Here is a 23,211-nt window from a genome sequence, read left to right as displayed (position 1 = left end):
GCGAGAGAGAGGGTCGTCGAGCTTACGGAGGGTGGAGGACGCGTAAAACCTCCGGCCGCAGATCGATAGGAAGGTCGGAGGTGTGTCGTGTCTGTTAGACTTTGGCCTGACTACCTACACCTACCGGTATCGCCCGTTGTCGCCCGTTTACCTCGCGCGGATCGACCAGGGTGATCGAGTTTGCGAATTCGCGGCTCGTCTCTCAAGCCGCCTGGCGATCCTCCAATTCCGTCCGGTCTTGGTTGAACGCTCGATTTTCTCCATTTCTCCGTTATTGTTAGAAAAGAAGGAGGAAAATGTTTCATTTGCTTAGATATATGGGACAAATATTTTTCGAACAATTTCTCCTATTATACGAACTGCGTTTGGATCATAAGAAATTCTGTCTCCTTTCTGCAACCAGCAGATTTCTTTCTCCTCCGTCTACGTTTGATCCCTCCAACTGGGAATAGATCAGTTTGTAGATAAGAAAGATCGCCTTACGGCAGAGTCTCAAATCGATTGTTTGCGTCATCGCGTAAGATAATAATAATTACAGATACTCGCATAGTGCTGTCTGGTCGAGTTATACCCTTAGTACGGCTTCGGTAATGCTAAATCGATAACACCGTATCGCCGGCTCTAGAATACTTGCGTTTCGTTTCGATTCAAGCGATGCATTCCGCAGCAACGAATTAATCCGATAATTATCCCTATATTGGTTTCGCGATTTACAGTCGGTCAAACAAAGTCAAATTGTTCAATCTGCGATCGTCGTACGTAGTGACTTTTCTCAAAATAATGCGTTCTTCGGGATGTCCGCGTTGAAAGAAGTCGCGCTAAAATTACAATCATTTTCGACTCAACGATCTATATCTTCGTCTGGTTTTAAGGTGATGCTTTACTTGCTGACAGAATGCTGATTTCTTCTGCAAAATTTACGTCTTATTGGTTGTAGAATTAAAAATGCTTTTACGCAGTGAAGGTACGCGCGAAAATTAATCGTTCAGTATGTGGCAAAAATTTCTAAGTAACATCTCTAGCTGTCAACGTATATATTAATATTTAATTGATATATAGAAATCTTTGCATACGTACCAAATGTTCGAGTGCTCCAATCAGGAAAATCTCAAAGAGCATTTTTATGCCTTTTCAGTGAACCGAGTAGGAAGAATGTATTTTTTATGTAGATTTTTCATTAGATATGGTTAGACGCCACATTTACATCGCGTTTGCTTAAGATCTATATGTACGAGGAGAAATCTGAAAGGAGCAGTGTTCAGACAACATTTTGAGGATCGACGCTCCGATTAATCTTTATTCCCCGATCGCATGATCTCGCGGGCCCAGGACGCACATTACAAATGGTGGCCGAGGATTCGTAACGAGGGCCGCCGTATCGGGAACGTAACGGTTGTAAATCACCGGCCGCCTTTCGCAATTAAATTGCAACTCGCGCGCGCTCATTTTGAAAGAAAACCCGCGAGGGGCAGCTGTAAATCACGGGGAGTTAATAAAGCTCCGCTTGGTGGTAGCCTCGCGCTTCCTCGTCTGGACGACGAAGGAATTTGATCCAAGCGTGAGTTTACGTCCGAATCGCCGGGATTTGTTTATCCATCCATACTTTTCTTCGATTCATTTCGGTTATCAACGACTCGCGATTCGAACGCGTGTTATAGTCAGGACGGTTTTTTTTTTTTCCATGAGTTTCTCGTGCTCAACAGGAAAATTTATTTTCTGAGAATTACTAAAAAATAAATTCTCCTATTGGACGCGGTATGCGTTCCGAAGCTTATAGGGAAAAGCATACTATGACTGACATTATTATTGCTGAGCAATTAGTCATGATTTTTCATCTTGTATTTCTTTCGTCATCAACTTCTTTATCTAGCCATTCAGAGGAAGTGAGCGTTAAATTACCGGCTAATAGCGACGTTAAATTTACCACCTCACAGTAAGACATTCGTGAGGTTTGATTTCTGCTAGGGGAGTCCCGCAAATGAAGAAAAATAATTTAGACGAATAGCAAATTTTATACTGCCAATAAATATGTAGGCTGTTCCTGAAAACACGGCCTAATATTTCAGGAATTGATTTTTGAGGTCATTTTATATAAAGAAAAATTTGTACGAGCTATATATTCATTTCTTCATCAGACGGCCGTGGAAAATCAACTCTTGAAATATTCTATATATTTCTTACAACACAGCAAAAGAGCTGGTGTCTTGAATTATTTTTCTCCGCGTGACATACGCAAGTATAGGAGTTTTACAAGAACCTGCGCAATTTTAGCCGAATTTCATTATTTGTCCATTATATCGTTACAGATTCTCCTTCACCATAGTAAGCGTCGACGCCGCCGATCGACGAGACGCGGAGTCTCCGATGGCAAACTTTTGCCGCGTGACAAAGACTTAAAAAGACAACTCTCGCGTCGGAAGTTGGTTAAAGTTCGCCGAGATCGAACCGATGATCCCGTCCTGCGTACCGTTTGATCCCCCCCCCNCCCCCCCACTCTCTCTTGCCGACCCTACGAAGAACCACGCGCGCGTCAATTTTCATGCAAACTAACCCTCCGCGGGTTGACATGCGAATATAAACCCTTTCTCTCTCTCTCTCTCTCTCTGCGACCGAAGACGAAGGAGGGGCGAAGGAGGTCGAAAGGATCGATATCTGGCGGCAAAGCGTCCCAAAAGTCGATGCCCCATACTCGTTTAACCCTTCGCTCGCCTTGACGTACAGGGTGTCGCGGGAAACATGAACGAATACTCGCTGTTCTAAAAGAGGGCGAGCATTCTCGCGAACAATGTACAAAAACTATGTCGAGCGATGCGTAAGTGATGTAGGTGACCTGTCGTTGAATTAAACATCGACGAACTTCCGGTAAGATAGTCGTTATTTGCGAACGTTGATAGCACCGACGCTGAACGCGGGAGATATATAGAGGCCCGATTAAATAGCCTTTCACTGCCATTACAAAGCTGCGTTCGACGTTTCATAATTGAAAGAAAAAAGAAAAAAAGTATCGACTTGGAGAAACAAAGGTATTGTTTGTCCGTCGTTTGCTGCTGGGGCAGCGATTGATGTGAACGCGAGAATTATCGTTCGTACAGATATGTCGTTACGTAAAGCAAGACGTGCTCTCCGCTTTTTTACACGAGTGAAGAATTTCGTCCGACACACTGTTTTTAATCAAGCGTATCTCACCGCGAGATAGCGAATAAAGAATCGCCGTGAATAATTGAGCGGCCTTCTTCCTTCGCGAATCAAACGAAAAGTTCAACGCCGAACAGATAACGAATAATTACGACAAGACGAGCGTTATGAGCGCACCGCATATAATGACGCGCGCGCCTGGAGTAACGCTTAAAATATATTTTATTTCACAAAATAATTACCTCTGCTCTCCGAAATGCGCACGAACATTATTAATCCACCGATGGATATCTCGATTTTAATATAGGATTCATATTTACGCACATCCCTTGGTTTTACGTGGGCAAAAGTCTCGAATTACGGTAATAATACTATGCGCGCATCGCGAATACGATATCGAATTTTTACGGGTGTGCGAAAAAGTGCGCGTGCCCGGGAGGGGGGACGGATAAATGCAATGACGCGATTGCATAATGAACGTTATTCATTATCGTGCAGGGGCAGCAACAAATTCCCAGACAAATAAAATATCGTGAAACTCCGCATAGAAAATTTCTTGGGATTGAGTTCCTAGTCTGATTTCTCTAAATAATTATGGATCGGGAAATGTCTACGCAAATTTTAGTTACAAGTGTAATGTTTCAAACATACAATTCAATTATGTCACCCCCCAACATTCTTCCAAAGTTTCTGTTTTCTATTTTACATCACAACTGAAGAAAACATACGAACATACGAATATACATTTAATATTAGGTATATGCAAAAGTATTTTTTTTCAGCCCTCTAATGTAATTATTTTAATTTAATAATGAAATATTTTTCCGCCGTTTTTTTTTGCGAATGAAAATCTCAATTTGTGTAAGTGAATAGGTACCAGTCGAAAAAATAAAGTTTCAGTTATCGCGACCGAAAGCAGTCGTCTATATCAAAGATTGGTTACATAATTAAAGGCAATTAAGATAGGATAACTGGAAGTAATTTACCGAGTGAAAACCTCTTCAGAAAAATCGTTCCTGCGACTAACTTGTTCGTCTGATATTTTCCAGACGACAAAAAAATTTGTTCATCAATGAATTGTTTTTCCGTCTAATATACATATTAACCCTTTGCACTCCGGAGCGGAGCCATTTAAAATTTGTCTTCAAACTCGAGGACTCCGCTATGGAGACAATGCAAATAACTTTCAGTTCATAACATAAGGACAAATCGTAAAAACTATTGTGTATAGGATATTCCGCTCTTGCTATTTGCATTTGAGTTTGAAGAGTTTGAAGACAAATTTTAAATGGCTCCGCTCCGGAGCCCTCGAGTGCAAAGGGTTAACTTTGTTATACCACCCTGTCAAAACGTCCGCAATGACAACCACGAGTCGAAGTAAGTAACTCGAGATCGAGGTATCGAATCGTGGCGAAACAGCAACAATTGGACGCCCAATGGAGGAATAAGATTCCCAAGTATCTATGTTGTATATAGAAAAGTCTGGGAAAACCTCTAACCCGCCTCTGTCGTGGACTAAAAATCTTTCGTTCGAATGGCAACGCGCTGTTTCATCGCTGTTTCATGCGGGCATGTCATCGAGCGCGAGCGATACGGAATCCCGATTACATCGCTCACGAGCGTCCTGCATATTGCAGTTCTTTCCGAGAACAGTCACGGGCGTAAGTCAGGTATCACACTGTTTGTTCAATAATCAATTCGACGGCCCGGCCCCGAGTTGCGCCAGGGTGCTGAAATATTTTGCACGAAGGCTCTCTCGCGCGGCCCCGCATGTCCCGAGCTTGCAAGTTCCAGAATTTATCGCCACGGTGAAAAGCGCCGCTGCAGCCTCGGCGGTTGCAGCCCCGATCGATCTGCTGCTCTTCCTCTCGCTTCCCGCTTCTCGAGTCTCCGAAAAATGCTCTCTGCCGCGGGGGTTAAGGACACCTTAAGGGGTCGAAATTTCGGCTCCACTTGAATTCCGTCGAGAGACCGATGGAAATAGATATCGAGGGGAAGAGATGATGATCATTTTGCGAAAGAAAATATTTCTCCCGTCCGGAAAGGATTGATACGCCCGTCATAATCATATAAAATCATTATCACTGGCTCACGGAAGTACCAGTGGAGAAACAACGGGATTTTCTTTTCTACCCGACTAATAATGAATTCATCTCGAATATCGCGTGAAATTTCACAGGAAAAAATCATTGAATTTACCCTATTGACGAACCGTTTTGGTTGGAGGAAATGACGCTTCTTATGAACCAAATTCGATTCTTATAACCCGAAGAAATCCCCTTTCTTTCGACGAGTTTATCGTCAAAATATTCAACGAAACTTTCTCCGTGCGAACTCTTAATTGTCGGACGAATCGATGCTTTCCACGAGGCTACCTTCCGAGTGAAAATACCGGGCGCGACGTATCGAGCGATTTTGTAAGGGGGCGCCTATACATTGTAACACCCTGTGAGCGCTCGGGTAGAAACGACGAAGAGGGGGAAGCGTATATATCCGAACTCTTATGCCATAATGTGCACGCAATCGGCGATGCACCATGCGAATTACACGTAAAACTTGTCGCGTGCGTATGGCCACGCGGAGCGCAAGCGGAGTCCTCCCACGCACGTAGTGAATAATTTCGCGAATTTCTCCGGCGTTGCACGTAAGCATTGAGCGACGCGCTATATATAGCCACGCGTCCTCGCCCGAAATCAATGTTTGCCGATGGCACCGAGATCGTATCGCCGATCGGGCGAAGGACCGCGAAGGGCGATATATTCCGAATACCGCTCGCGCCTGTGTGCGGGCGGAGCCAACGCGGAGAGAAATCCCACTGAAATTTTAGTGATTTTCGACTATATCCCTTTCTGGTACTTTCACCCCAAAAATAGTAGTCTATGTTGAACCTTTCATTCTGTAACACAATAGCAGCTAAGATGAACAATTCTAATAGTAATTTTACTTCCACCCTAATGATGCCCCGTTAATTCCCCTTTTCGCTGTTTTAGCGTAGCAATGAAAAAGTTATCCAAAGTAAAATTAAATCTATTGCAGTGAGAGGAAAAATATCTAAGAAATAAATAATATTTATTCTGATAACATATTTACTCATTTATCAAGATTTACATACTTTTATGCTGAGAAAAATTTTTTTTTCTTTAACGAGGAAATAGCTCTCATGATAGCAATTATTTATTCAATATATATTTAACTAAAAGAATATCGGTTTAAATCAATATGTTATTGGTCATTGAATAAATATTTTCTATTTTATAAATGTTTTCTCTCAATGTAGAATTAAAGATTCGAGAAGAAGTTAATGAGTGTCAGTATCGTCAAAGTAAATTTTCATTAGCCTATCTATATATAGACAGAGTCATGAAGAACGTCAACATTAAAATTTCGAGTTATTATCGCTAACCCTATAGTAATGTTTGCTGGAAAAATGATTCTCCCGGCTATAATTCTTTCACTTTTGATGGTTACAAATATCGAAAATTTTTTGCCGAGTGAAGGGAAGATCCGCGTAAACGGCGTTTCGATGTGTCCATCCGGTAGTACCACGTCATCGTTGTCGCAGATTCTTGTATCTGAATTTTAAATTGACTCGCGCGCCGAATTTTGGGGTTAATCGTTCCTGAAAGAAACGGCGCGAAAAGAACAGCATCGACGACAGCAACGTAGTTGCGCGTGACGAAGAGAGACGTGCGTGTGACAGCGCAATAAATAAGCAATTACCGACAAGTATGACGACAAGATTGCGTAACGCTTCCTACTTCTCTCTCTCTCTCTCTCTCTCTCTCTCATGCTGTAATTCTAAACAGAATCGTAAGACTTGTTCTCGTAAAACTCGCAAGAACTTATGAGTAGATCTGCAATTTTATATCTCACGAACGTTAATATCTACGATTTTTTACAAATCTTAGATCTTAGGCCAAAGCTAGAAGCTAGCTGTCGGTAAAGTTTGTGAATTTTACCAACATTTCCAGTATTCTTATAAATGATAAATCGAAACATAAATATATATTGGATGTTTAAAAATACGCGCAACGACGCGTTGATATAGTTATTGACCAAATCGTAATATTTGAATAAATTGATAACTCATTACAGCGACTATAATTCGTTCAATGAATTAAATGTTGTGCTTGAGAAAATTTTTTTCGTCTCAGCGGAACTTCGTTTTGACTCTACCTCCCTTTTTCTCCTTGTAGAAGCTAAGATAGCAAAATAATAAGTTTACAATTTTAGTTCTAATAATATAATTTACTTCCACTTTGACGATGCCTTCCGTTTTCGCTATTTTATCGTCAAAATCGGTCATTCAGAATTAAAGTGAAATCTTTCAGATGAAAGGTTCAAGAGAAAAGTTAACGAGTCATCGTCGAAGTAGGTTTTTATAGGCCAAATCTAAGTAGACATAAACTAGGAGCTTCGAAGCCGCCCCTAACTTCTTTCAGCCCCGAATGCTTGAAATCGCGTATTCATTTGTTCTTTAGTCGACTAGGAATTATTTAAAATTGACGACGCTACGTCGAAGATTTGCGAAAAAAAGGTTGGCCGATTGATACAGCTAAATACAACCGGCTCGCGGAGATTATATCGAACATAGTGTACATCACCGAGACGTCAGTCGCGATAAGATCGGCTGACCCGAGCGACAGTTTCGCGTATCGCATTTATGGCACTTACGATCACGTGATTCCGGTGTGTCTGGCTTCGTCAGATTTGTAATTATAATTACGCGAATTTACATGTCAAGGGACAACGACGATGGGTTCGTCGTCGCACTGTATCGCTCGCTCGTTCGCCTCGTGTGTCACGACAAATCCACTCGAAATATTCCTCCGTTAATAAACCGCATTGATACGTCAACTTTTGAGTATATCATAGCAAACTCGCTGTTAGAAGTGGCATCTCATTGGATTCTGTGCAAAAAGAAACTCATTGTTACTGTAACGTTCAAAGAATTAATTTTGTCTCTTTTGCTGTTAGATTAATTAATAAGATTCTAAAATTCATATACCTAACAACCCGCAAAGAAAATGTGTCAAAGCGCGAAAACGATCGTTTTCCTACGAGTTTTTAAACATTACGTCAGTTTCATTAATATTCTCAGTGCCAAAGCTGTATAAGTCTTGTTTATAAATATTTAGCACAGATCGAACTTCTCTTCGTATTACATTAACCATTATAGTAATAATTCATGCGGACGATTCTAATATAGATCTTAAAATTATGTAAAACTACTAGTTATAATATCGTACAGTTTTATTTATGCCGTAGGTCTTTTATATAGAGACTTGATATAATAAAATAGGTTAACCTTACTTGCACACCAGATTCTAAGGAAAGAGTCTTTGTCATCGTATTACTTTTCCAACAGTGTTGTAAACTACCTTAAGGCCTCCTCATATATGTGCGAGCAAATTCGGCGAACGTTTTTTCGTTCTCGGGCGCGTCTAAATATGCGCGAAAAGAAACGAGAGACTCCTTTACGCGAACTTCCTAACCGAAGAGCTTATCTCGATGTCGCGTCGAAGGAAAAGGGCGAACTAACCTCGTCGTACGTGATCTCCTCGGCGCGCTTTGTAGGCCACGACGAACTTCTCTTGTCAAGGACGTGGAAAAAAATTGGGTCAGAAAGTTTCCTTCGACGATTCCTTCTCGCCTCGCTCGCGGCTTCCGGATAAACCGGACGCCGCTTCTCACCCTTCCTCGTCATCCTCATGTCGCCCCCTTCGAATCTCGCCCGCGCAAAACGATTCAGCCGGCGTGTGTCGCTCGTCTTCTTCGACTCTTATCCTTGATCTCGAGTGGACTTTGATAGGTTTTTTACGCGGGAATTTATTGCAAGGCCGTCACGTTGTTTCTTTCTTTCGAGTGAAGAAACAGAAATCCATCCGACCCGGGAATCCGAAAGAAAAGACGATAATTGCGGCACACCCTGTGCGATACTCTTCGCAAGGAGAATCTCCTCTCATTCTCCGCGCAGTAACACAAATTACTAATGGGAACGTAATTGCCGGGAAAAATTAATAATGAAAAGTATATCGTAAGTCGTGGGTGGGGGAGGACGCGAGCTGAGCGACGTCCGAGGTTGCCTGTAAAAATAACGACGGCCGCGCGACGTGTCGAGACTCCCCGAGGACTCTCTCGTAATGGAATTGTATCAATAATACACACAGAACCGTAATAACTTAGGGGGGAGGGAGTCGCCGTTTCCACCGCAATTACGCGGCGCGCCTTCGTACGTCCCTGGATTAACGCGCGATACTCGCGGAAGCCGAGCGGATACACATCGCCGGCGGGCTTCGGTTGTAACCAACGCTCTGCGATGACCTTATATTCTTTTCCCGTAATACGGAATCATAAGGAGCGAGAAACGGGTTTTTCGTGCGCAAGTCCCCGAAATATTGCTATTTATAAGATTGTCTCGAAGGACATTCCTGATTTTTTTGTCCGAATAAAATTGGCCATCGAGAAGTATGACGAATTTTTCGACTTATTCTGAAATTCAAGGCGATTTTCACTAGAAAAGCGTTCTCATTGCCGACGTGTAACGTATGTGAGGTTGCGTTGTTGGTGCAATGGCCGGTTCGTTCCGTAGAAACTAGGAGGACGGACGCATTGTCGCGCGCGCGTTGTGTAACTCGTCGTACATATTTGTAACGCGGTGCGCACATTATTGCGTTTCGCCTATAGGCATTGGCCTAGAGTAGGTCGTCTGATAATTCGCGCTCGGCGCTTTATCGGGCAAGTAATGCGGTAGGCACGACGAGGCGTCGTTCGAACATCTCGCGGAAAGAAGAGTGATCCATCCAATTTTCCCCGATTAGAACGTCCAAAATATAAGTTGTTGGAACGTATATATATATATTGCAAATATCTCTCCCATCTCCAAACACGGAATGAAATCTCTCTTTTCCGCGATACTGACCGTTATCGCTAGTCGACTGATTAGAAACTTAATTGGGAATCTGAGATGGGATTTTTTATACGAGATAAATCTCTGGAACGCGTCCCTCTCAGCTTATTTATAACTCTCATAATATATTTCCATCAGTCGAGCGGAATATTTCCGACGTTATTACACCTGATTATCGAGCACCGCGTAGATAGTGGCGCGCCTGATTCTTTAAAACAGGCGTGACAGTTTGTGCCGTTCGCGCGTGCAACGCCAGTTACAGCAATAACGATTATTCAAGAGGTAATGCGCGCAACGGGGAATCCATTTTTCTTTTGAAAGCGTTCGAATCGGTAGTACCGGCAGTCGCATTTACATTTGCACGGATGAATATCGTAATTGCATTTGTAATCGCGGCGGAAAAATCGGAAATACAGGCGCCGTTATAGTCATTTTTACCGTTGAAATTAAATCGCGTTGTCGGTAGAAAAGCGCCGCTGATTAACGACGGCCGCCAAACGAACGGGCGAGAGCCAAAATTTGTCATAAACATGCGAAAATTCGCGAAATCCAATCGCGCCACCAGCAATTCGCGAGACTTTTTTTATGCGAACGAGAGGTGAAAGATTTCTATGAATTCCTGGGGGGGGGATAGCTAATCGGCGAAAACGGCGTGCACAGAAGAAGCGGTAAGTGCCTATCAGATTACGATTCTCGCGCGCCGATTCCGTCTGGCGGTACGAGATGGCATGTCGGAGCTAATCGGAAACCTTTGGAGAGCTCGTACGAAGAGAACAGCATTTCCACTTGATACTGAGCTGTATCGGTCTCCTTCTCTCGTTATAATTTTCATTTAATTTCCTGAACCCGCTGTCACATCGCGAGCAGATTCTGGTGAGCACCCGAGTTTTTCGAAATTCTCGCAAAATACTTTCTATTCTAACGATATGATTTTGACCGCGTTCATGTCCGTTTTCGCCGTCAAAATAGCTTCTGCTGAATATTCACGTGGATTCGGTAATATCATCATTTATAGCTTCAAGGTGGCGTTAAAATTCAATCTGTATACGCAGAGAATTTTTCTCGACGAGCATTCATGAATCGGGAAAATAGTCGAAATATTATAGCAGTTTTGCTCGGCTAGGATATAACGTCGGAACAAGGTAGTACGGTTTTTACCAGGTATAAATTTAGAAAGCTTCCCGGTCACAAACACAACTCGTCTTTCTGGTGTTCTCAGTAGTTTTATACACACAATAGTTACTGTTCGAGACAAAATGTTTTTTTCTCCTCTACAGAAATAACGCGAAATCCAGCATTAAAAACGGATATCGGTACGTGACCTTTCCTAATTTACATACATAATCAGATGAGAGAAAACTTATCATCTATTTTTTGACCGAACGGGGCGATATTTAGGTCGTGTTAACCGGTGTTGTTAACGAAACATAGTAACGCTCAATAGATCCACCAGCGTGTTGTCGCACACAAGTCAGTGACACGCTCCTTATCTCGATTCGCCACCCGAGAGATTTGCCCCGCTATGGTGTATCGCAAAAACGGGAAATTGAAATGGGAAGTAATCAAGCCTCTCTGACTGCTGCGCGCTCAGTTGCGATCGGAAAGTTCACGGTCAAATGAGTTTCGAATAGATAATCACGAATGAGGCAGCTCGCTGTTTATTCATCGCCTCGTAATGTTTAATTCGATCGATATGGTAACAACAAAACCGAATGCCACAGCTGCGAAGTAGTTCTTCGTTAGTCATGTCAGAAGAGCGAACACAATGAAGGGAAATGCCTTCGAGACCGAGGGAAGGAAAATGACAAAGGAATGGGATAATATAATACGCTGACACGAATTCTACACGGCGATACCAGACGCCTGAGTCATTCGCGCAACATGCCACCGTTTTAACGATTACGTACAAGTGGCCGACGCTAAGAGAGCGTCTTCCGCTTATAGACGTCGGTTTCACGAATTAAGCCGGCCTTCGCGCGAATCGTAATAAGGCCGAAGAAAGCGTTTTCCGCGCGCCAGAGAGAGAATGAACTTTTCGTTAGAAGTTGACGGCGTATGAGCGAGAGTTAATTTTCCCACACGTAAGGAAGGAGCACCTTCGAAATCGTCATGACAGCTAATCGACTTGTATGACTTATTCAATGGTAGATTCGCTCGACAATTTTTCCCGAAGACATTCCGAGAAAGCAGTCCTGCCCGGCTGAGATATTAACAATTTCAAGACAGTGTATTTCGAACATTACAATTGCGCCGCCGCAAGGCATATACCGTCTTTCTGCTGTTTTCACTTCTATCAAAAAAAAAAACATCCTAAAGCAATATCTTGATTATGTTTACGTCACACCAATTTGTGTGCAATGTCCGAACACAGGCTTTCAAAACCGTAAATAATACGCGGTAATATGTATGAATTTTTACGATTCTTGCAACATACGTGTCAATATAATAAGATCTAAAATTTTTAACGGGAAAAAAGTGCTAAGAAATCAGCTGTTTTTCCAATCAAGTAATATTTTTATCAATTTAAGCATATTTTAATATGTATTCGAACGCAGTAATACCTTAATTTGTAAAAGTGGAATTATTTAATGTAAAACCGTTCTAAATTTAAAAGAAATTATTTCTTCTTTTCCGCTTAAATTTAGATTTTTTTTCATCCGATAGATACTTTCGAAAAACATAAATTTTCACGATATTATGAATTTAATACTTGCCGCGATTGTTTTAACATATACAATGTCTACGAATATCATGTTACATACAGTCGATTTATCGACTTGTAATAAGTATTTGTCAAGGAGTATTGGAGTTTTACTTGAATGGTAAGACTTTTTTCAGCGTAAAGACAATAATTTTCTTCCGAATTGTCAAAAGTTTCGGTCACCAAGAATTAACGATTCTAATCGGTTGGTCGAGGACCGCTTCGCGACGAAAGGGTTCGATGGATTATTTCCGGGCGAAGTAACGTCGGGAGCCGCGGCGAGAACTCGCGCAGTCTGACGGTCGTTAACCGATTTCGCGGGGCAGGCGATAAAGGATAGGGCGAATGAAATCTCCCTCGCGCGCGCAAACACCGTGACAGCGGGCGTACGCGGCCCGGGGCTGTTAGTTTTCTCCCTCGACGATCCGCTCGCTTCCTCCCCCTTAACTCCCGTGATTGCGTATTAATTTCTGATCGCTGAGCATTCGGCCGGCCGATCGATCGGACGAGCGGCGAGAAGATTGGAAGGGAAACGCCGTCATTCGAGACAACGCTGTTATTATTTACGGTGAATTTCGGCGGGAAATTGCGGACGGATTTATTATCGCGCACTTTTTTCACGTCGATTTCTCACCGAGACGTTTGCGCCTTTCGTCCGGTGACGTTGTAGTACGCTCCTCCCTTTTCTTGCCTGCCGAAGAGTACGTAACATTGTGATCGGTATTTTCGCGTAAAAATGTCGCAGCAAACAAATTGCATTCAAAAGCCGAGGTTGCCCCTATGAGGGCGTTTCTTTATCGATTAGTATTTTACGGTAGAAGAATAGGAAGTCAGTCATTTTCGAGCCAAAAATAACTCTACGATTAAAAGCACGGTTTTCCAATGTTGATTGAAGATAATCACATTGTAATGAATATAAAAATGTTTCATCCCCGCTTCACCTTTACGAATATCTTAAGACTTATGCTTATTATGATTATTGACCAACGATTTATAAATCGTCGTAAGATCTTACACCGAGAAAATTGCGCTTTACCACTATACGACTACGTCGTTGTATAAAGCCGATACGGTTTTCCTCGATGTCTTTCATCATCATCGGCTGTGTGAGAGGAGAGTTCATTTCCCTTTATGCTCGCTATAATGCGCTTCATTCCCCGAAACGAGGAGGACGGCATCGAAGAAACGTCATCCACCTTTACGACGAGCGCATGCCGGTCCTGCGATTGGCGGGAAAATGCCGCGGGTAGAGAAGGTTGACGGAATATCGTATTACATCTGCGGAAGATTATTCGGGCGCTGCAAGAGGGAGGGGAACGGCCGATTCTCTATTAGAGGGTAATACGTATTATCGATTTTGGGATGAAACGGGAGGTTATCCCGGTTCAAATCGTGACAAATGTATACACGCACACCGCCGCGTCGAAGCGACCGCACCCCGGTAAAACTTTTTCCAATCTCTCACGCCCGCCACCCTCGCCGCTGTGAATTTGTTTGCCCGATCGAAAACAGGGTCGCCGACTTGGATATCTCTCCCGCGGAATGCGAGGTAGCGTCTCCTAAGGACCCAGTAGGCAATTGCCTGGAATTTTCCGGCCTCGAATCGATCCACGATTTATCGGGGACTTATCAGTCGCGGTGGGCGGGCGTTATTTCGAGTTGCTGCTATTTTCACGTTCTTCAAGATAGTTTTACTTGGATGTACGAAAGGCCTGTAGTACAGCAAAGTACTCCGAGAGATGTTCTAAAGCGTAATCTTTAATTCTATACTGAGAGAAAAAATGTAAAAAGTAAAAAAATATTCTTTACTTCTTAGACGTTTTCAGCGTGAATTTTAATGTAACGCAACCTAAGACGAATTCAACGAATGACGAGAAATTCAGATTGAAAGAAAGATTTGGTGGCATATAACGAAATTTTGTAGCTTTTACTAAATAATTTGGCGAAATATCGTGCGGCAACAGTAGGGAAGATGAAATAATTAATACCGAATTTCTCTCTCGTAAGCAAATATCCCGAAAATATCTTCAACTAAATGCATTTAGTAAGTTTTTACCTCAGTGTAGGGATAAATTAGAATTGAACTTATTTTCGCTCCTACTGCGTATCATGGTAGAATGAAAGATTTAACATATATATAAGGGCAAAATTTCGAGATAGACGTGTGCTTTGATTCCAAGATTTACGAGCCGCGTCACTAAACCGCCCTTCGTACAAAGACAACGGCTGACGAAGCGTCGGTGAGAAAGGTTAATCGCAGAAAACGGCGCGGAAAAAGGAAGCCCGCCGGCTGATCTCTCAATCAAACGAATGGTTTCGACGGAAATGACAGCAGGATCGTTTTTACGTAAATGTTTTCCTCTTCTCGTTTCAGCAGCAGAAATTTCTGAAGAGGACGGCCGAGGATTTGGAGCCAGCTAGCGGTGGCGGTGGCGACGGCGGCTTCGGCGAGCCACCGGTTAAGTTACAGTGCACGCAGCACCAACATCAGCAGGGCTCCGGAGGTAGCGGGCCGCATCACGGCCACGGTCAACATCAGCAGCAAGGAGCGAATTCAACGGGAGCCGCAGCCGGCGGCGGGGCAAGCGGTGGGAACGAGGGTCTGACCAAGTTTTCCGTGGAAATAGTGCAGCAGCTTGAGTTTACCGCCTCCACGGCGAACTCACAGGCCCAGCAGATCTCTACGAACGTGACCGTGAAGGCGTTGACGAACGCGTCCGTGAAGAGTGACCTGCTGAACGCGTCGAACTCGTCCCCGAAACCCGACACACCCTCGTCGGCCAGCAATCGGACGGCGGGGGGGAATCCGAGCGCGGCCGGTGGGATCGGTTGCGTGGACATCGGCAACCTCGTAGAGTGCAAGCAGGAGCCCGGGCTAGAGAACGACTTCGTGGACCTGGAGCAGTGCGCCGCTGCCCTGGAGAAGGACGCCGCGGCGAACGGCACCACTTCCGGCTTCACCGGTTTCCCGGAGTTCATCGGCGACGACACCGGCGATGAGATCATAAACTCGGACACGTTCAAGGACCTCATCTCCGAGATCTCGGACTTTCATCCGGAGTTTATGAAGGACTTCGACTTCGAGGACAAGACGGTCGACGCACTACCGAACAACGGCAACAACGGGCTGTCGATGAACAACGGGCAGATCAAGATGGAGGACGATAAGGAGGCGCTGCAACCGCAGCACAACAACGCCGTGCCGGCTAACGCGAGCCCGAGCGCCCTGGCTTCGTCGCAGTATTCGCCCGCGCGGCTCCCCTACACCGGGCTGGACTTCAAGTCCGAGATGAGCCCCGCTGCGCAGACCCTCAAGCAGATGGCCGAGCAGCATCAGCACAAGAGTCAGCAGCTCGGCCTCGGCGGATACACCGCGGCGGCGGCCCGAGGCTCCACCGCGAGGTCTCCTTACGCCGAGTTCTCGCAATTCGGCGGCGCGTCGGACTACCTCGGCAGTCCCGGTAGCGCGGGTCCGACGCAAGCCCAGCCGGCCGCTGGAACCGCCAGCTATCACAAGAACAACGCGACGCCGAGCTTCCAGAGTCAGCAGACGAGCGACATGTTCGTGGGCTCGCAGACCCAGTTCACCGCGAGTCTCGCTGACATGAAGAGGCCTCAGCCGGCTGCCGGCGGCAAACCCGGCATGCTGGGAGCCAGCGGCGGCGCCGGCGGCGCCGGCTACAAGCAACCGTACTCGCCGTACAACAACAGTCCGGGCACGATGCCGAACCACGGCAGCCCGCAGTATCCTCTGCCACCCAGAGGATCTCAGACCGGTGGACCCAGCCAGACCGGCTCGCAGGGTCCAGGCTTCAACAGCTCCACGCCGCCTCGGCCTCCCTCGGGACCCGGCACTTCGACCCTGCAGATCAACCAGGCGCAGCAGTTGCACATCAACAATCCCGGACACCAGATACAGGTAAGACTTGCATAAATCAAGAATTCGTCTATTTCCACGCCGGAATTATCGGTTCGATGAATTTCTTCAGAGAGAACTCTCTCTCGTTCGTTGGTATCCAAGTTTCGACCGCGCCGATATCTGTTGCGCCGCGACGACGCGTCTATTTTTGTCGCGGGGCGTCGTTAGCGGCGGCGTTGAGACGGAGGGAGAAGGGAGCGCCGGCGTCACGGGGGCGCAACAAGTAGTCTCTCCCGCCGACGACCCCTCTTTATAAATTTTCCTCCCCGCGAGGGGTCGCCGTCTGCTCGATTTAACCCGCGCCTGCAATCCGCGTCAATACGCTGGTAGTCGCGAGGCTGCGCTCGTGACAATACGTCGCGTTATTCCCAAACAATTGTTGCGTACGGCGTAAAAAATTACAAGACGTTTCTCAAATGAGACTACTTACTTACAATCGGACTTTCCAAACACGGCAATTCCTGTGACTCTACGTAGGATGATGATTCTTCGAGCGGGCGAATTATCTCGCGCGAGCAATTCGGCCGTTAGAAACTCGCAGGGTCAGCCGGTCTCTTTCCGCCGTTGAACTTGCTGACCGGCGGAAAATCGGATGGTGCACCTCGCCGCTATAAAATCCGTGCTCCATTGTGGCGGACAGATCTTATCTCCCACCGAACGGGAGCGAGCGCTCCTATGAGCCTCGCACGCTCGTCCCTCGTAAATCACGTTGGTTGGGTATTTGCATCTCAATGCCGCCTCCTCCGGCAGCTCTCATCCTTACCCGCGTAGGAGCTTCTGCTTTCCCGATCGATTTCCATTTTTTACTCGCCGCTTTTCCAACGTTTAAATACCATCGCATACGAGTATTGCGTGACCATCATTGATACCGCTCGTGGTGGTTCACGGAGATTCACCGTGTGCGATACAACGGATAATGAGATCGACGCGCGATACCGTGCGGCTGTAATTAATCATTCGTGAAAAGCTCTTCCCGCGGCTTGTCGACGCGAAACGACAGCTTTCGTCGTCGTTGCGCGGCTCGTGAAAAAATTAACACACACACATATATATATATTGCGCGCTCGAATATTGAGCTGTAATTGAAAACATGACGCGAGCGCAATCAACTCTCTCTCTCTTTTGGCGGGCTTCTCACGCACGACAATTTTTAGACCGTGTCATTCTCACAAGCCGGAAACCGAGTTTGGCTTCGAACTCGCGTCATGTTATCGATTTGCATACCGTTACGCTTCTCCCCGTTCTTTCCATGACCTTTCGTCGGCCTCCGAACCGGGCGTTGTTACCGAGGCGGAAGTCCATCGAGAGCACTAAAGCGAAGCGTGTCCCTGAGTCGAAATTTTAACGCTACTTTCACGCTCTTCGATAAGCTAATAAACTTTGACGTTATTACACATATTAACTCTTTCTTTCATTTTTAATTCTATATATACACAAATATTTATATAATAAATAAAAAAATTTTTATTCGATGGACTAACACATTTACACACTAAATTCTTCCATTTAAATAAAGAAGATTCTTAATCAAACTCATTTTTCGATGTTAATTTTAACTTTATCATTTTTAATTTTACTTCGACGCAAGAATAACTGAAAAGTCAGAGTAAATTGTCAGGATTGAGGTTGAAATTATTTTGCCATCTTTGCTCCTCTGTGTATGTATCGTAGAATTCAAGATTTAACACAATTTCGACTCAGGTCGCTCGGCATAATACACATTGATCGGGAAGCAGCGTCAAGGCGCTCGAACCCGTCCGTTTTGCCGCGAACTTTATCGCCAGAATAGCCCATTTATTTATACATCGCGTTAGATATGTAATTATTTAACCGTGCACGGCGGGAGAGCGAGGCCGCGAAAAACCATGTATCGGAACGGCCGCGATGTAATTCGTAAAACTCATTCGGTAAATACGACGCGCGATCGATACGATTTTAGCCTCCTCCTCTCATGTTTATGGGCGTTAAGCGCGTTTTCGTTCAGGCCGTACGCTCTCTCGCATGCGAATATTAATTCACCGCTAATTACGCGAATCGAACGGCAGCGCCGCGACGAGCGGCACAAATGCGCAATAGGAATTTATCGCCGAATCTCGTTACGCGCGCGCGTAATCCGTCATCGACGGCTCGTCGCTGGGCACCGCTCAAGAGGAAGGGAAATCGCGCGCCGATTCCTCTTTCCACCCCGGGGAAGAATAACCGCGAACTATGCCGGGAATTTGTTACCGCAGATGAAAAGGCTCACCGAGCAATCGCTCATCTCCCTCCTCGCGCGAGCGCTGAATCGCGACGAGTGAAAAGTTAATGGAAACATTAGCGGATATTGCTATAATGTGAATCTAATCTTCATTCAAATAATATCGGTCAACTTGCTCATCAAACCACCACTTCGGTCTCACGTACAATTGTATTTTCAGTTTTACGCGCAAGTATGGGCCGCAACGCTTTTAAGTAAGTTTGTGTTCAATAGGTGAATTTGTTTTTCCGTAATTCTCGGGAGATATATTTCTTTTTTTATGCGTGTTGTCGAAAGGAAAGTGGTGTGCAACCCTTTTGTGACGTCATGATGAATATATGATTTCAACCTTACCTTGCGGCATACACTGAGAGAAATTCCATTAAAATTATAGTTACACGTTCTATCACTAATTGAAGGCAACATTCTATTTAAGATGAAGTTTTTTTTTTTATCATTAAAATAACACTTATTAGGAAATTTTTTTCCAATGTACACTGAAAAAATTGTACACCTTTTCTTTCCGGCCACATTTTTGCGACCTAAGTTCCGTGAGCGCTTCGTCAATTTGTCCGTCTCGTACTCTCGAGACTCCTCGATCGATATCCCGTTCGAATTCACAGATTGGTATCGACGTCCCCCTTCGAAATATAAAGCGGACAACCGCGGTTAATAACCCGGCGCTCACCTATGCAAAACAGCCAGCTTAATTGTCGAAATATTCAAATCGCCGATTTCAAGATGTGGGGCGGCCGCGCATTCAAATGATAATCGTTACACGCGCGCGAGCTTTCTTCCTTTTTCTTCTTTTCCTGGGATAACGTTCGATCTCTCTGTGAGATATGCGTGACCGGGCTACGTTTGCTGGAAAGGGTTATCGATCCGGCGATGTCGATCTGCATACAGTAATGAACGCAAGAAAGACGCGTTTCCTTCCTTTTCGCCTGACCTCCATCTTGACTTCCATACAAAGTCCGCGCTCACCTCGGACTGTTGATCCGCCATTTTTCAGCCAGTTGATCTATTTTCTTAGGAATCTATTTCAACAGTACGTCAATCGAAACACAACACACAATTGGAAAAAGATTGACCAAAGCTGAAGTGAATGAAGTCAATGTTAGAACTACTTATACGTATCATAGGAACGAGAAAATACATACGGAGTGTCCCAACATAAGAACAACACCTCAAAGTGTTAATGTGATATGCTTATGAGAGAATAATTTGAACGATTTCGAAGGAGGAGGAATATCGTGAAAGGAATATTTTTTTACGGCCATTTTTTAAAGATATTTTGTCCTTATACTGGGAAATATCCTGTATATATGTTTTCAAAATGTAAAACAAAATAGAGAATTGGTAGGGAAGGTTCGTTAAAAAAGGAGACGCATGCTAGTCTAGGATTAAACAATCGAGACTCTAGTGAGGGAGGAACCGCGCGCGAGATGGACTCTCCCCCGGCTTGTCGATGAAAAACTCGGCGCTCTCTCTCTCTCTCTCCCCCCCTGTATGTACTGTGTAGGTATGTGAGTATTTTCCTGGCTATCGAATATACTAGAACGCCTGGTGTATTTGCACACTTATACGCGTGCGCTACAGGAAACCCGCGGCGCAACGCACTCGACGCGCGCAACGTTGTTCTCAATTTGTTTCTGGCCGTGTAACACTTGAAACGTGATTCGATAATGAAACAGCACTCGTCGAGCCGATTTTCGTGCGCGAAATATTATATATTCGGCGCGCGCAAACGCGCGATGTCGCGCTGTTAATTTCACCAAACTGACCGACTCGCTGTATTTCGTTCCTGCGTGCGTCCATATGTGTGACGTCATTATTCAGCTTCTCTTCATCTTCGGTGAATGTTTCGCGAAGTGTTAATCGCACGTTTCATATGGGAGACGAGAACACGCGAGTTGAACGCGCGGCGTTCGAGAAAATTCGCGACGAGCGCGATAAATCAGCGCGGTGTAAATTAACGTCGCGCTCTTATCGAAGAAGAAGGAAGGACGATGTCCGCGTAATCACCGTGTCGTTGCAAATTGCGCCGTGTAGCAAGCTGCGCGATTCCTGTCGCGCTCGACAATCGGCGAATATAGTGTTATACTGTAGAACGGGCGTTTCACATACCGTGTAAAAATTACGTTATTAAAATATTTCGCTCCTACTATGTTGCGAAGTCAAAGATTTCGGCTATATTTTACACACTTTTTGTATGTTATTTACACTCTGAATAAAATCAATTATTCAGTTGCGTCTATTGTTACTTTTGCGGAGACAAAACTTGAGTTAATCCGTTCACACAACACCTCCGTTGACTGATTCGCGATTTTACACGTCACGGTGTTATCGTTTGATCGGGCACATTCCACGGTGCTCTCGTGCGTTGAAATCGATGTCCCTCTCTGTTTTGTAACCTACATCACGTTGCACAGTCGTTGATTATACTCTCGTTTAAGCGACCGATGCTTATTACGCATGGGAAATGCGACTCGTTAGATTTCAAAAGGAAAATATGTTTAAACATACATACACTGCGAACCAACGAAACGAGTCTTTATTGCGGCTTTTGCTAGTATAGCGATATAATATTTTTAATTTCGTTGTTAAGTATTTATACCCCTCCCACAAAAATGAGAAACATTATTACATTTTTCAAGAAAATATATATTCCGCGTGCTTTTCTTCCCGCGAGATACTGCTGCAAAATTCTAGCATGCGTCGGAAACGCCCGGGAATTTCGTTGTGCAACGGCGTCAATTATGTGTTTCCATCGGCAGAAAATGTATCGATCTCCGAATTTGGTCCGATTCGAGGAACTAAATTCGACGATACTCCCACGGGTATCTCCATATTACAACGAGATACAAATAATGCATCGCGCTCGCATAATAATTGCGCCGGTAGAATCCGCGGACAATTAGCAGCGTGGAAGAACGTCGGATCTTCACCGTGTCGGTTTACATAATCCTGCGCAGGGACGGGCGTCAACCCACGTTACGCGAGTAATTACCTTCAAACAGTAGGAACGCGCGAGGAGGACGTGCGTTTACTCTATTTCCCCTTCGAGAAAAATGTCGCTTGTTTTCGCACATACCTCGAATCATTTATTTCGAATATTCAATCGAAACTTCAATGCTATTTTCATGCTCTTAAGAGGACTCGCCCAGGTATAAAACTAGTAGAATTTTGTGTGTTACCTTAGCATGGGGGGGGGGGGAGACAATAATAGAAATTAACATATTCGCAACGTATTTAAGACGTCATCATGGTGGGAGTAAAATGATATCATGAAGATTTCGCTATCCTAACATCTGTTGTAAAATTAAAGGTTTAACATTGGGCGAAGCATCTCGACGATGAAATGTCTCTACAAGCTGAATAATACACTTTTTCCGCGGTTTCTTCCACAAGACTAATTATGCTCGGCTTGAAAAATGAGAGGACAGCGATCGGCGCGTGTTCGACCGGTCGTCAAATCGACGTCGAATTTTACCTGCGCCCACGGAGAAGCGACACGTGGTGTGCAGCACGGAACGTTGTTTCATTGTTTCGTCGTCGGCGCCTCCGCCGCACCTCTCGTCGTCCGATGTGGTTGACTTGCTAATTTTAACTCGACCGTGACACCGCGCGCGCAAGTGCACTATACAGTGCCGCGGCTTCGATTGTCTCGCGCGCGAGCTAACGTACACACACGCATTTCCCAGGAATCCGCGATTCCCCTGCGCGCCGCGCTTCACAACCGCCGATCAAGTCCTCGCGCCGATGAGGCTCCTCGACTTATCGAGAGCAGCCCGGTGAATCCCTATCGAATGACTTGCTTGCGTACGTACGTTAATCCGCGAGCGAGACAGCGAACCATGACTCGCGGAAATACTAAGGGCGATATAGCTGTTAGTACTTCAAACGGGTGCTTTGTCCAGCGTCCTGTGAATGATACCGCTGTCAATGCACCGTGTAATTTCGCGAGGATTATTAATCCTTGCTGTGCTTTCGGCGCGAATAACGCTCTTCTCGCTGTGACTAATTTGAACGGACTAATTTTTCATCTCCTCGCGATTCCCAGCGGGCCGGATACAGAAGCGACGTTGTCGAGTCCTTTATCGAAAACACACGAGTATTTTCGTCCGCGCGATATTCCGCATCGTTCTCATATGTAACAAGGGGCTAACAAAGCAGTTGTCCCAAATTATGTTGTCTCACTACGATACCGTTTCGAGACATTTTTATCCCAAATGATGATCTTTCTCACGATTGGCTGCAGCAGAGTCGAGTTTAAAACGGCGAGAATAAGAATTCGACGACACCGCATA

At 44.9% G+C, this 23,211-nt stretch overlaps 1 protein-coding gene across 4 annotated transcripts in view; it reads left to right on the top strand.

Moving 5' to 3' along the window:
* The window catches only part of LOC106746623 (neurogenic protein mastermind), a 130,369-nt gene that overhangs the window by 65,773 nt on the left and 41,385 nt on the right, over window positions 1-23,211 (top strand). For 2 of the 4 annotated variants that reach the window (XM_014623394.1, XM_014623397.1), the window contains exon 2: window positions 15,124-16,665. In XM_014623394.1, coding sequence (XP_014478880.1) covers window positions 15,124-16,665 — 1,542 coding nt within the window. Of the gene's footprint in view, window positions 1-15,120; window positions 16,666-23,211 lie in introns of all 4 variants that reach the window. The other 2 variants (XM_014623393.1, XM_014623396.1) reach the window with 1 other exon arrangement.

The sequence above is a fragment of the Dinoponera quadriceps genome, unplaced genomic scaffold, assembly GCF_001313825.1.
Source record: "Dinoponera quadriceps isolate SergipeBrazil2010 unplaced genomic scaffold, ASM131382v1 scaffold2076, whole genome shotgun sequence".
Taxonomy (NCBI): Eukaryota; Metazoa; Arthropoda; class Insecta; order Hymenoptera; family Formicidae; genus Dinoponera; species Dinoponera quadriceps.
This window is presented reverse-complemented; position numbering and strand designations above follow the sequence as displayed.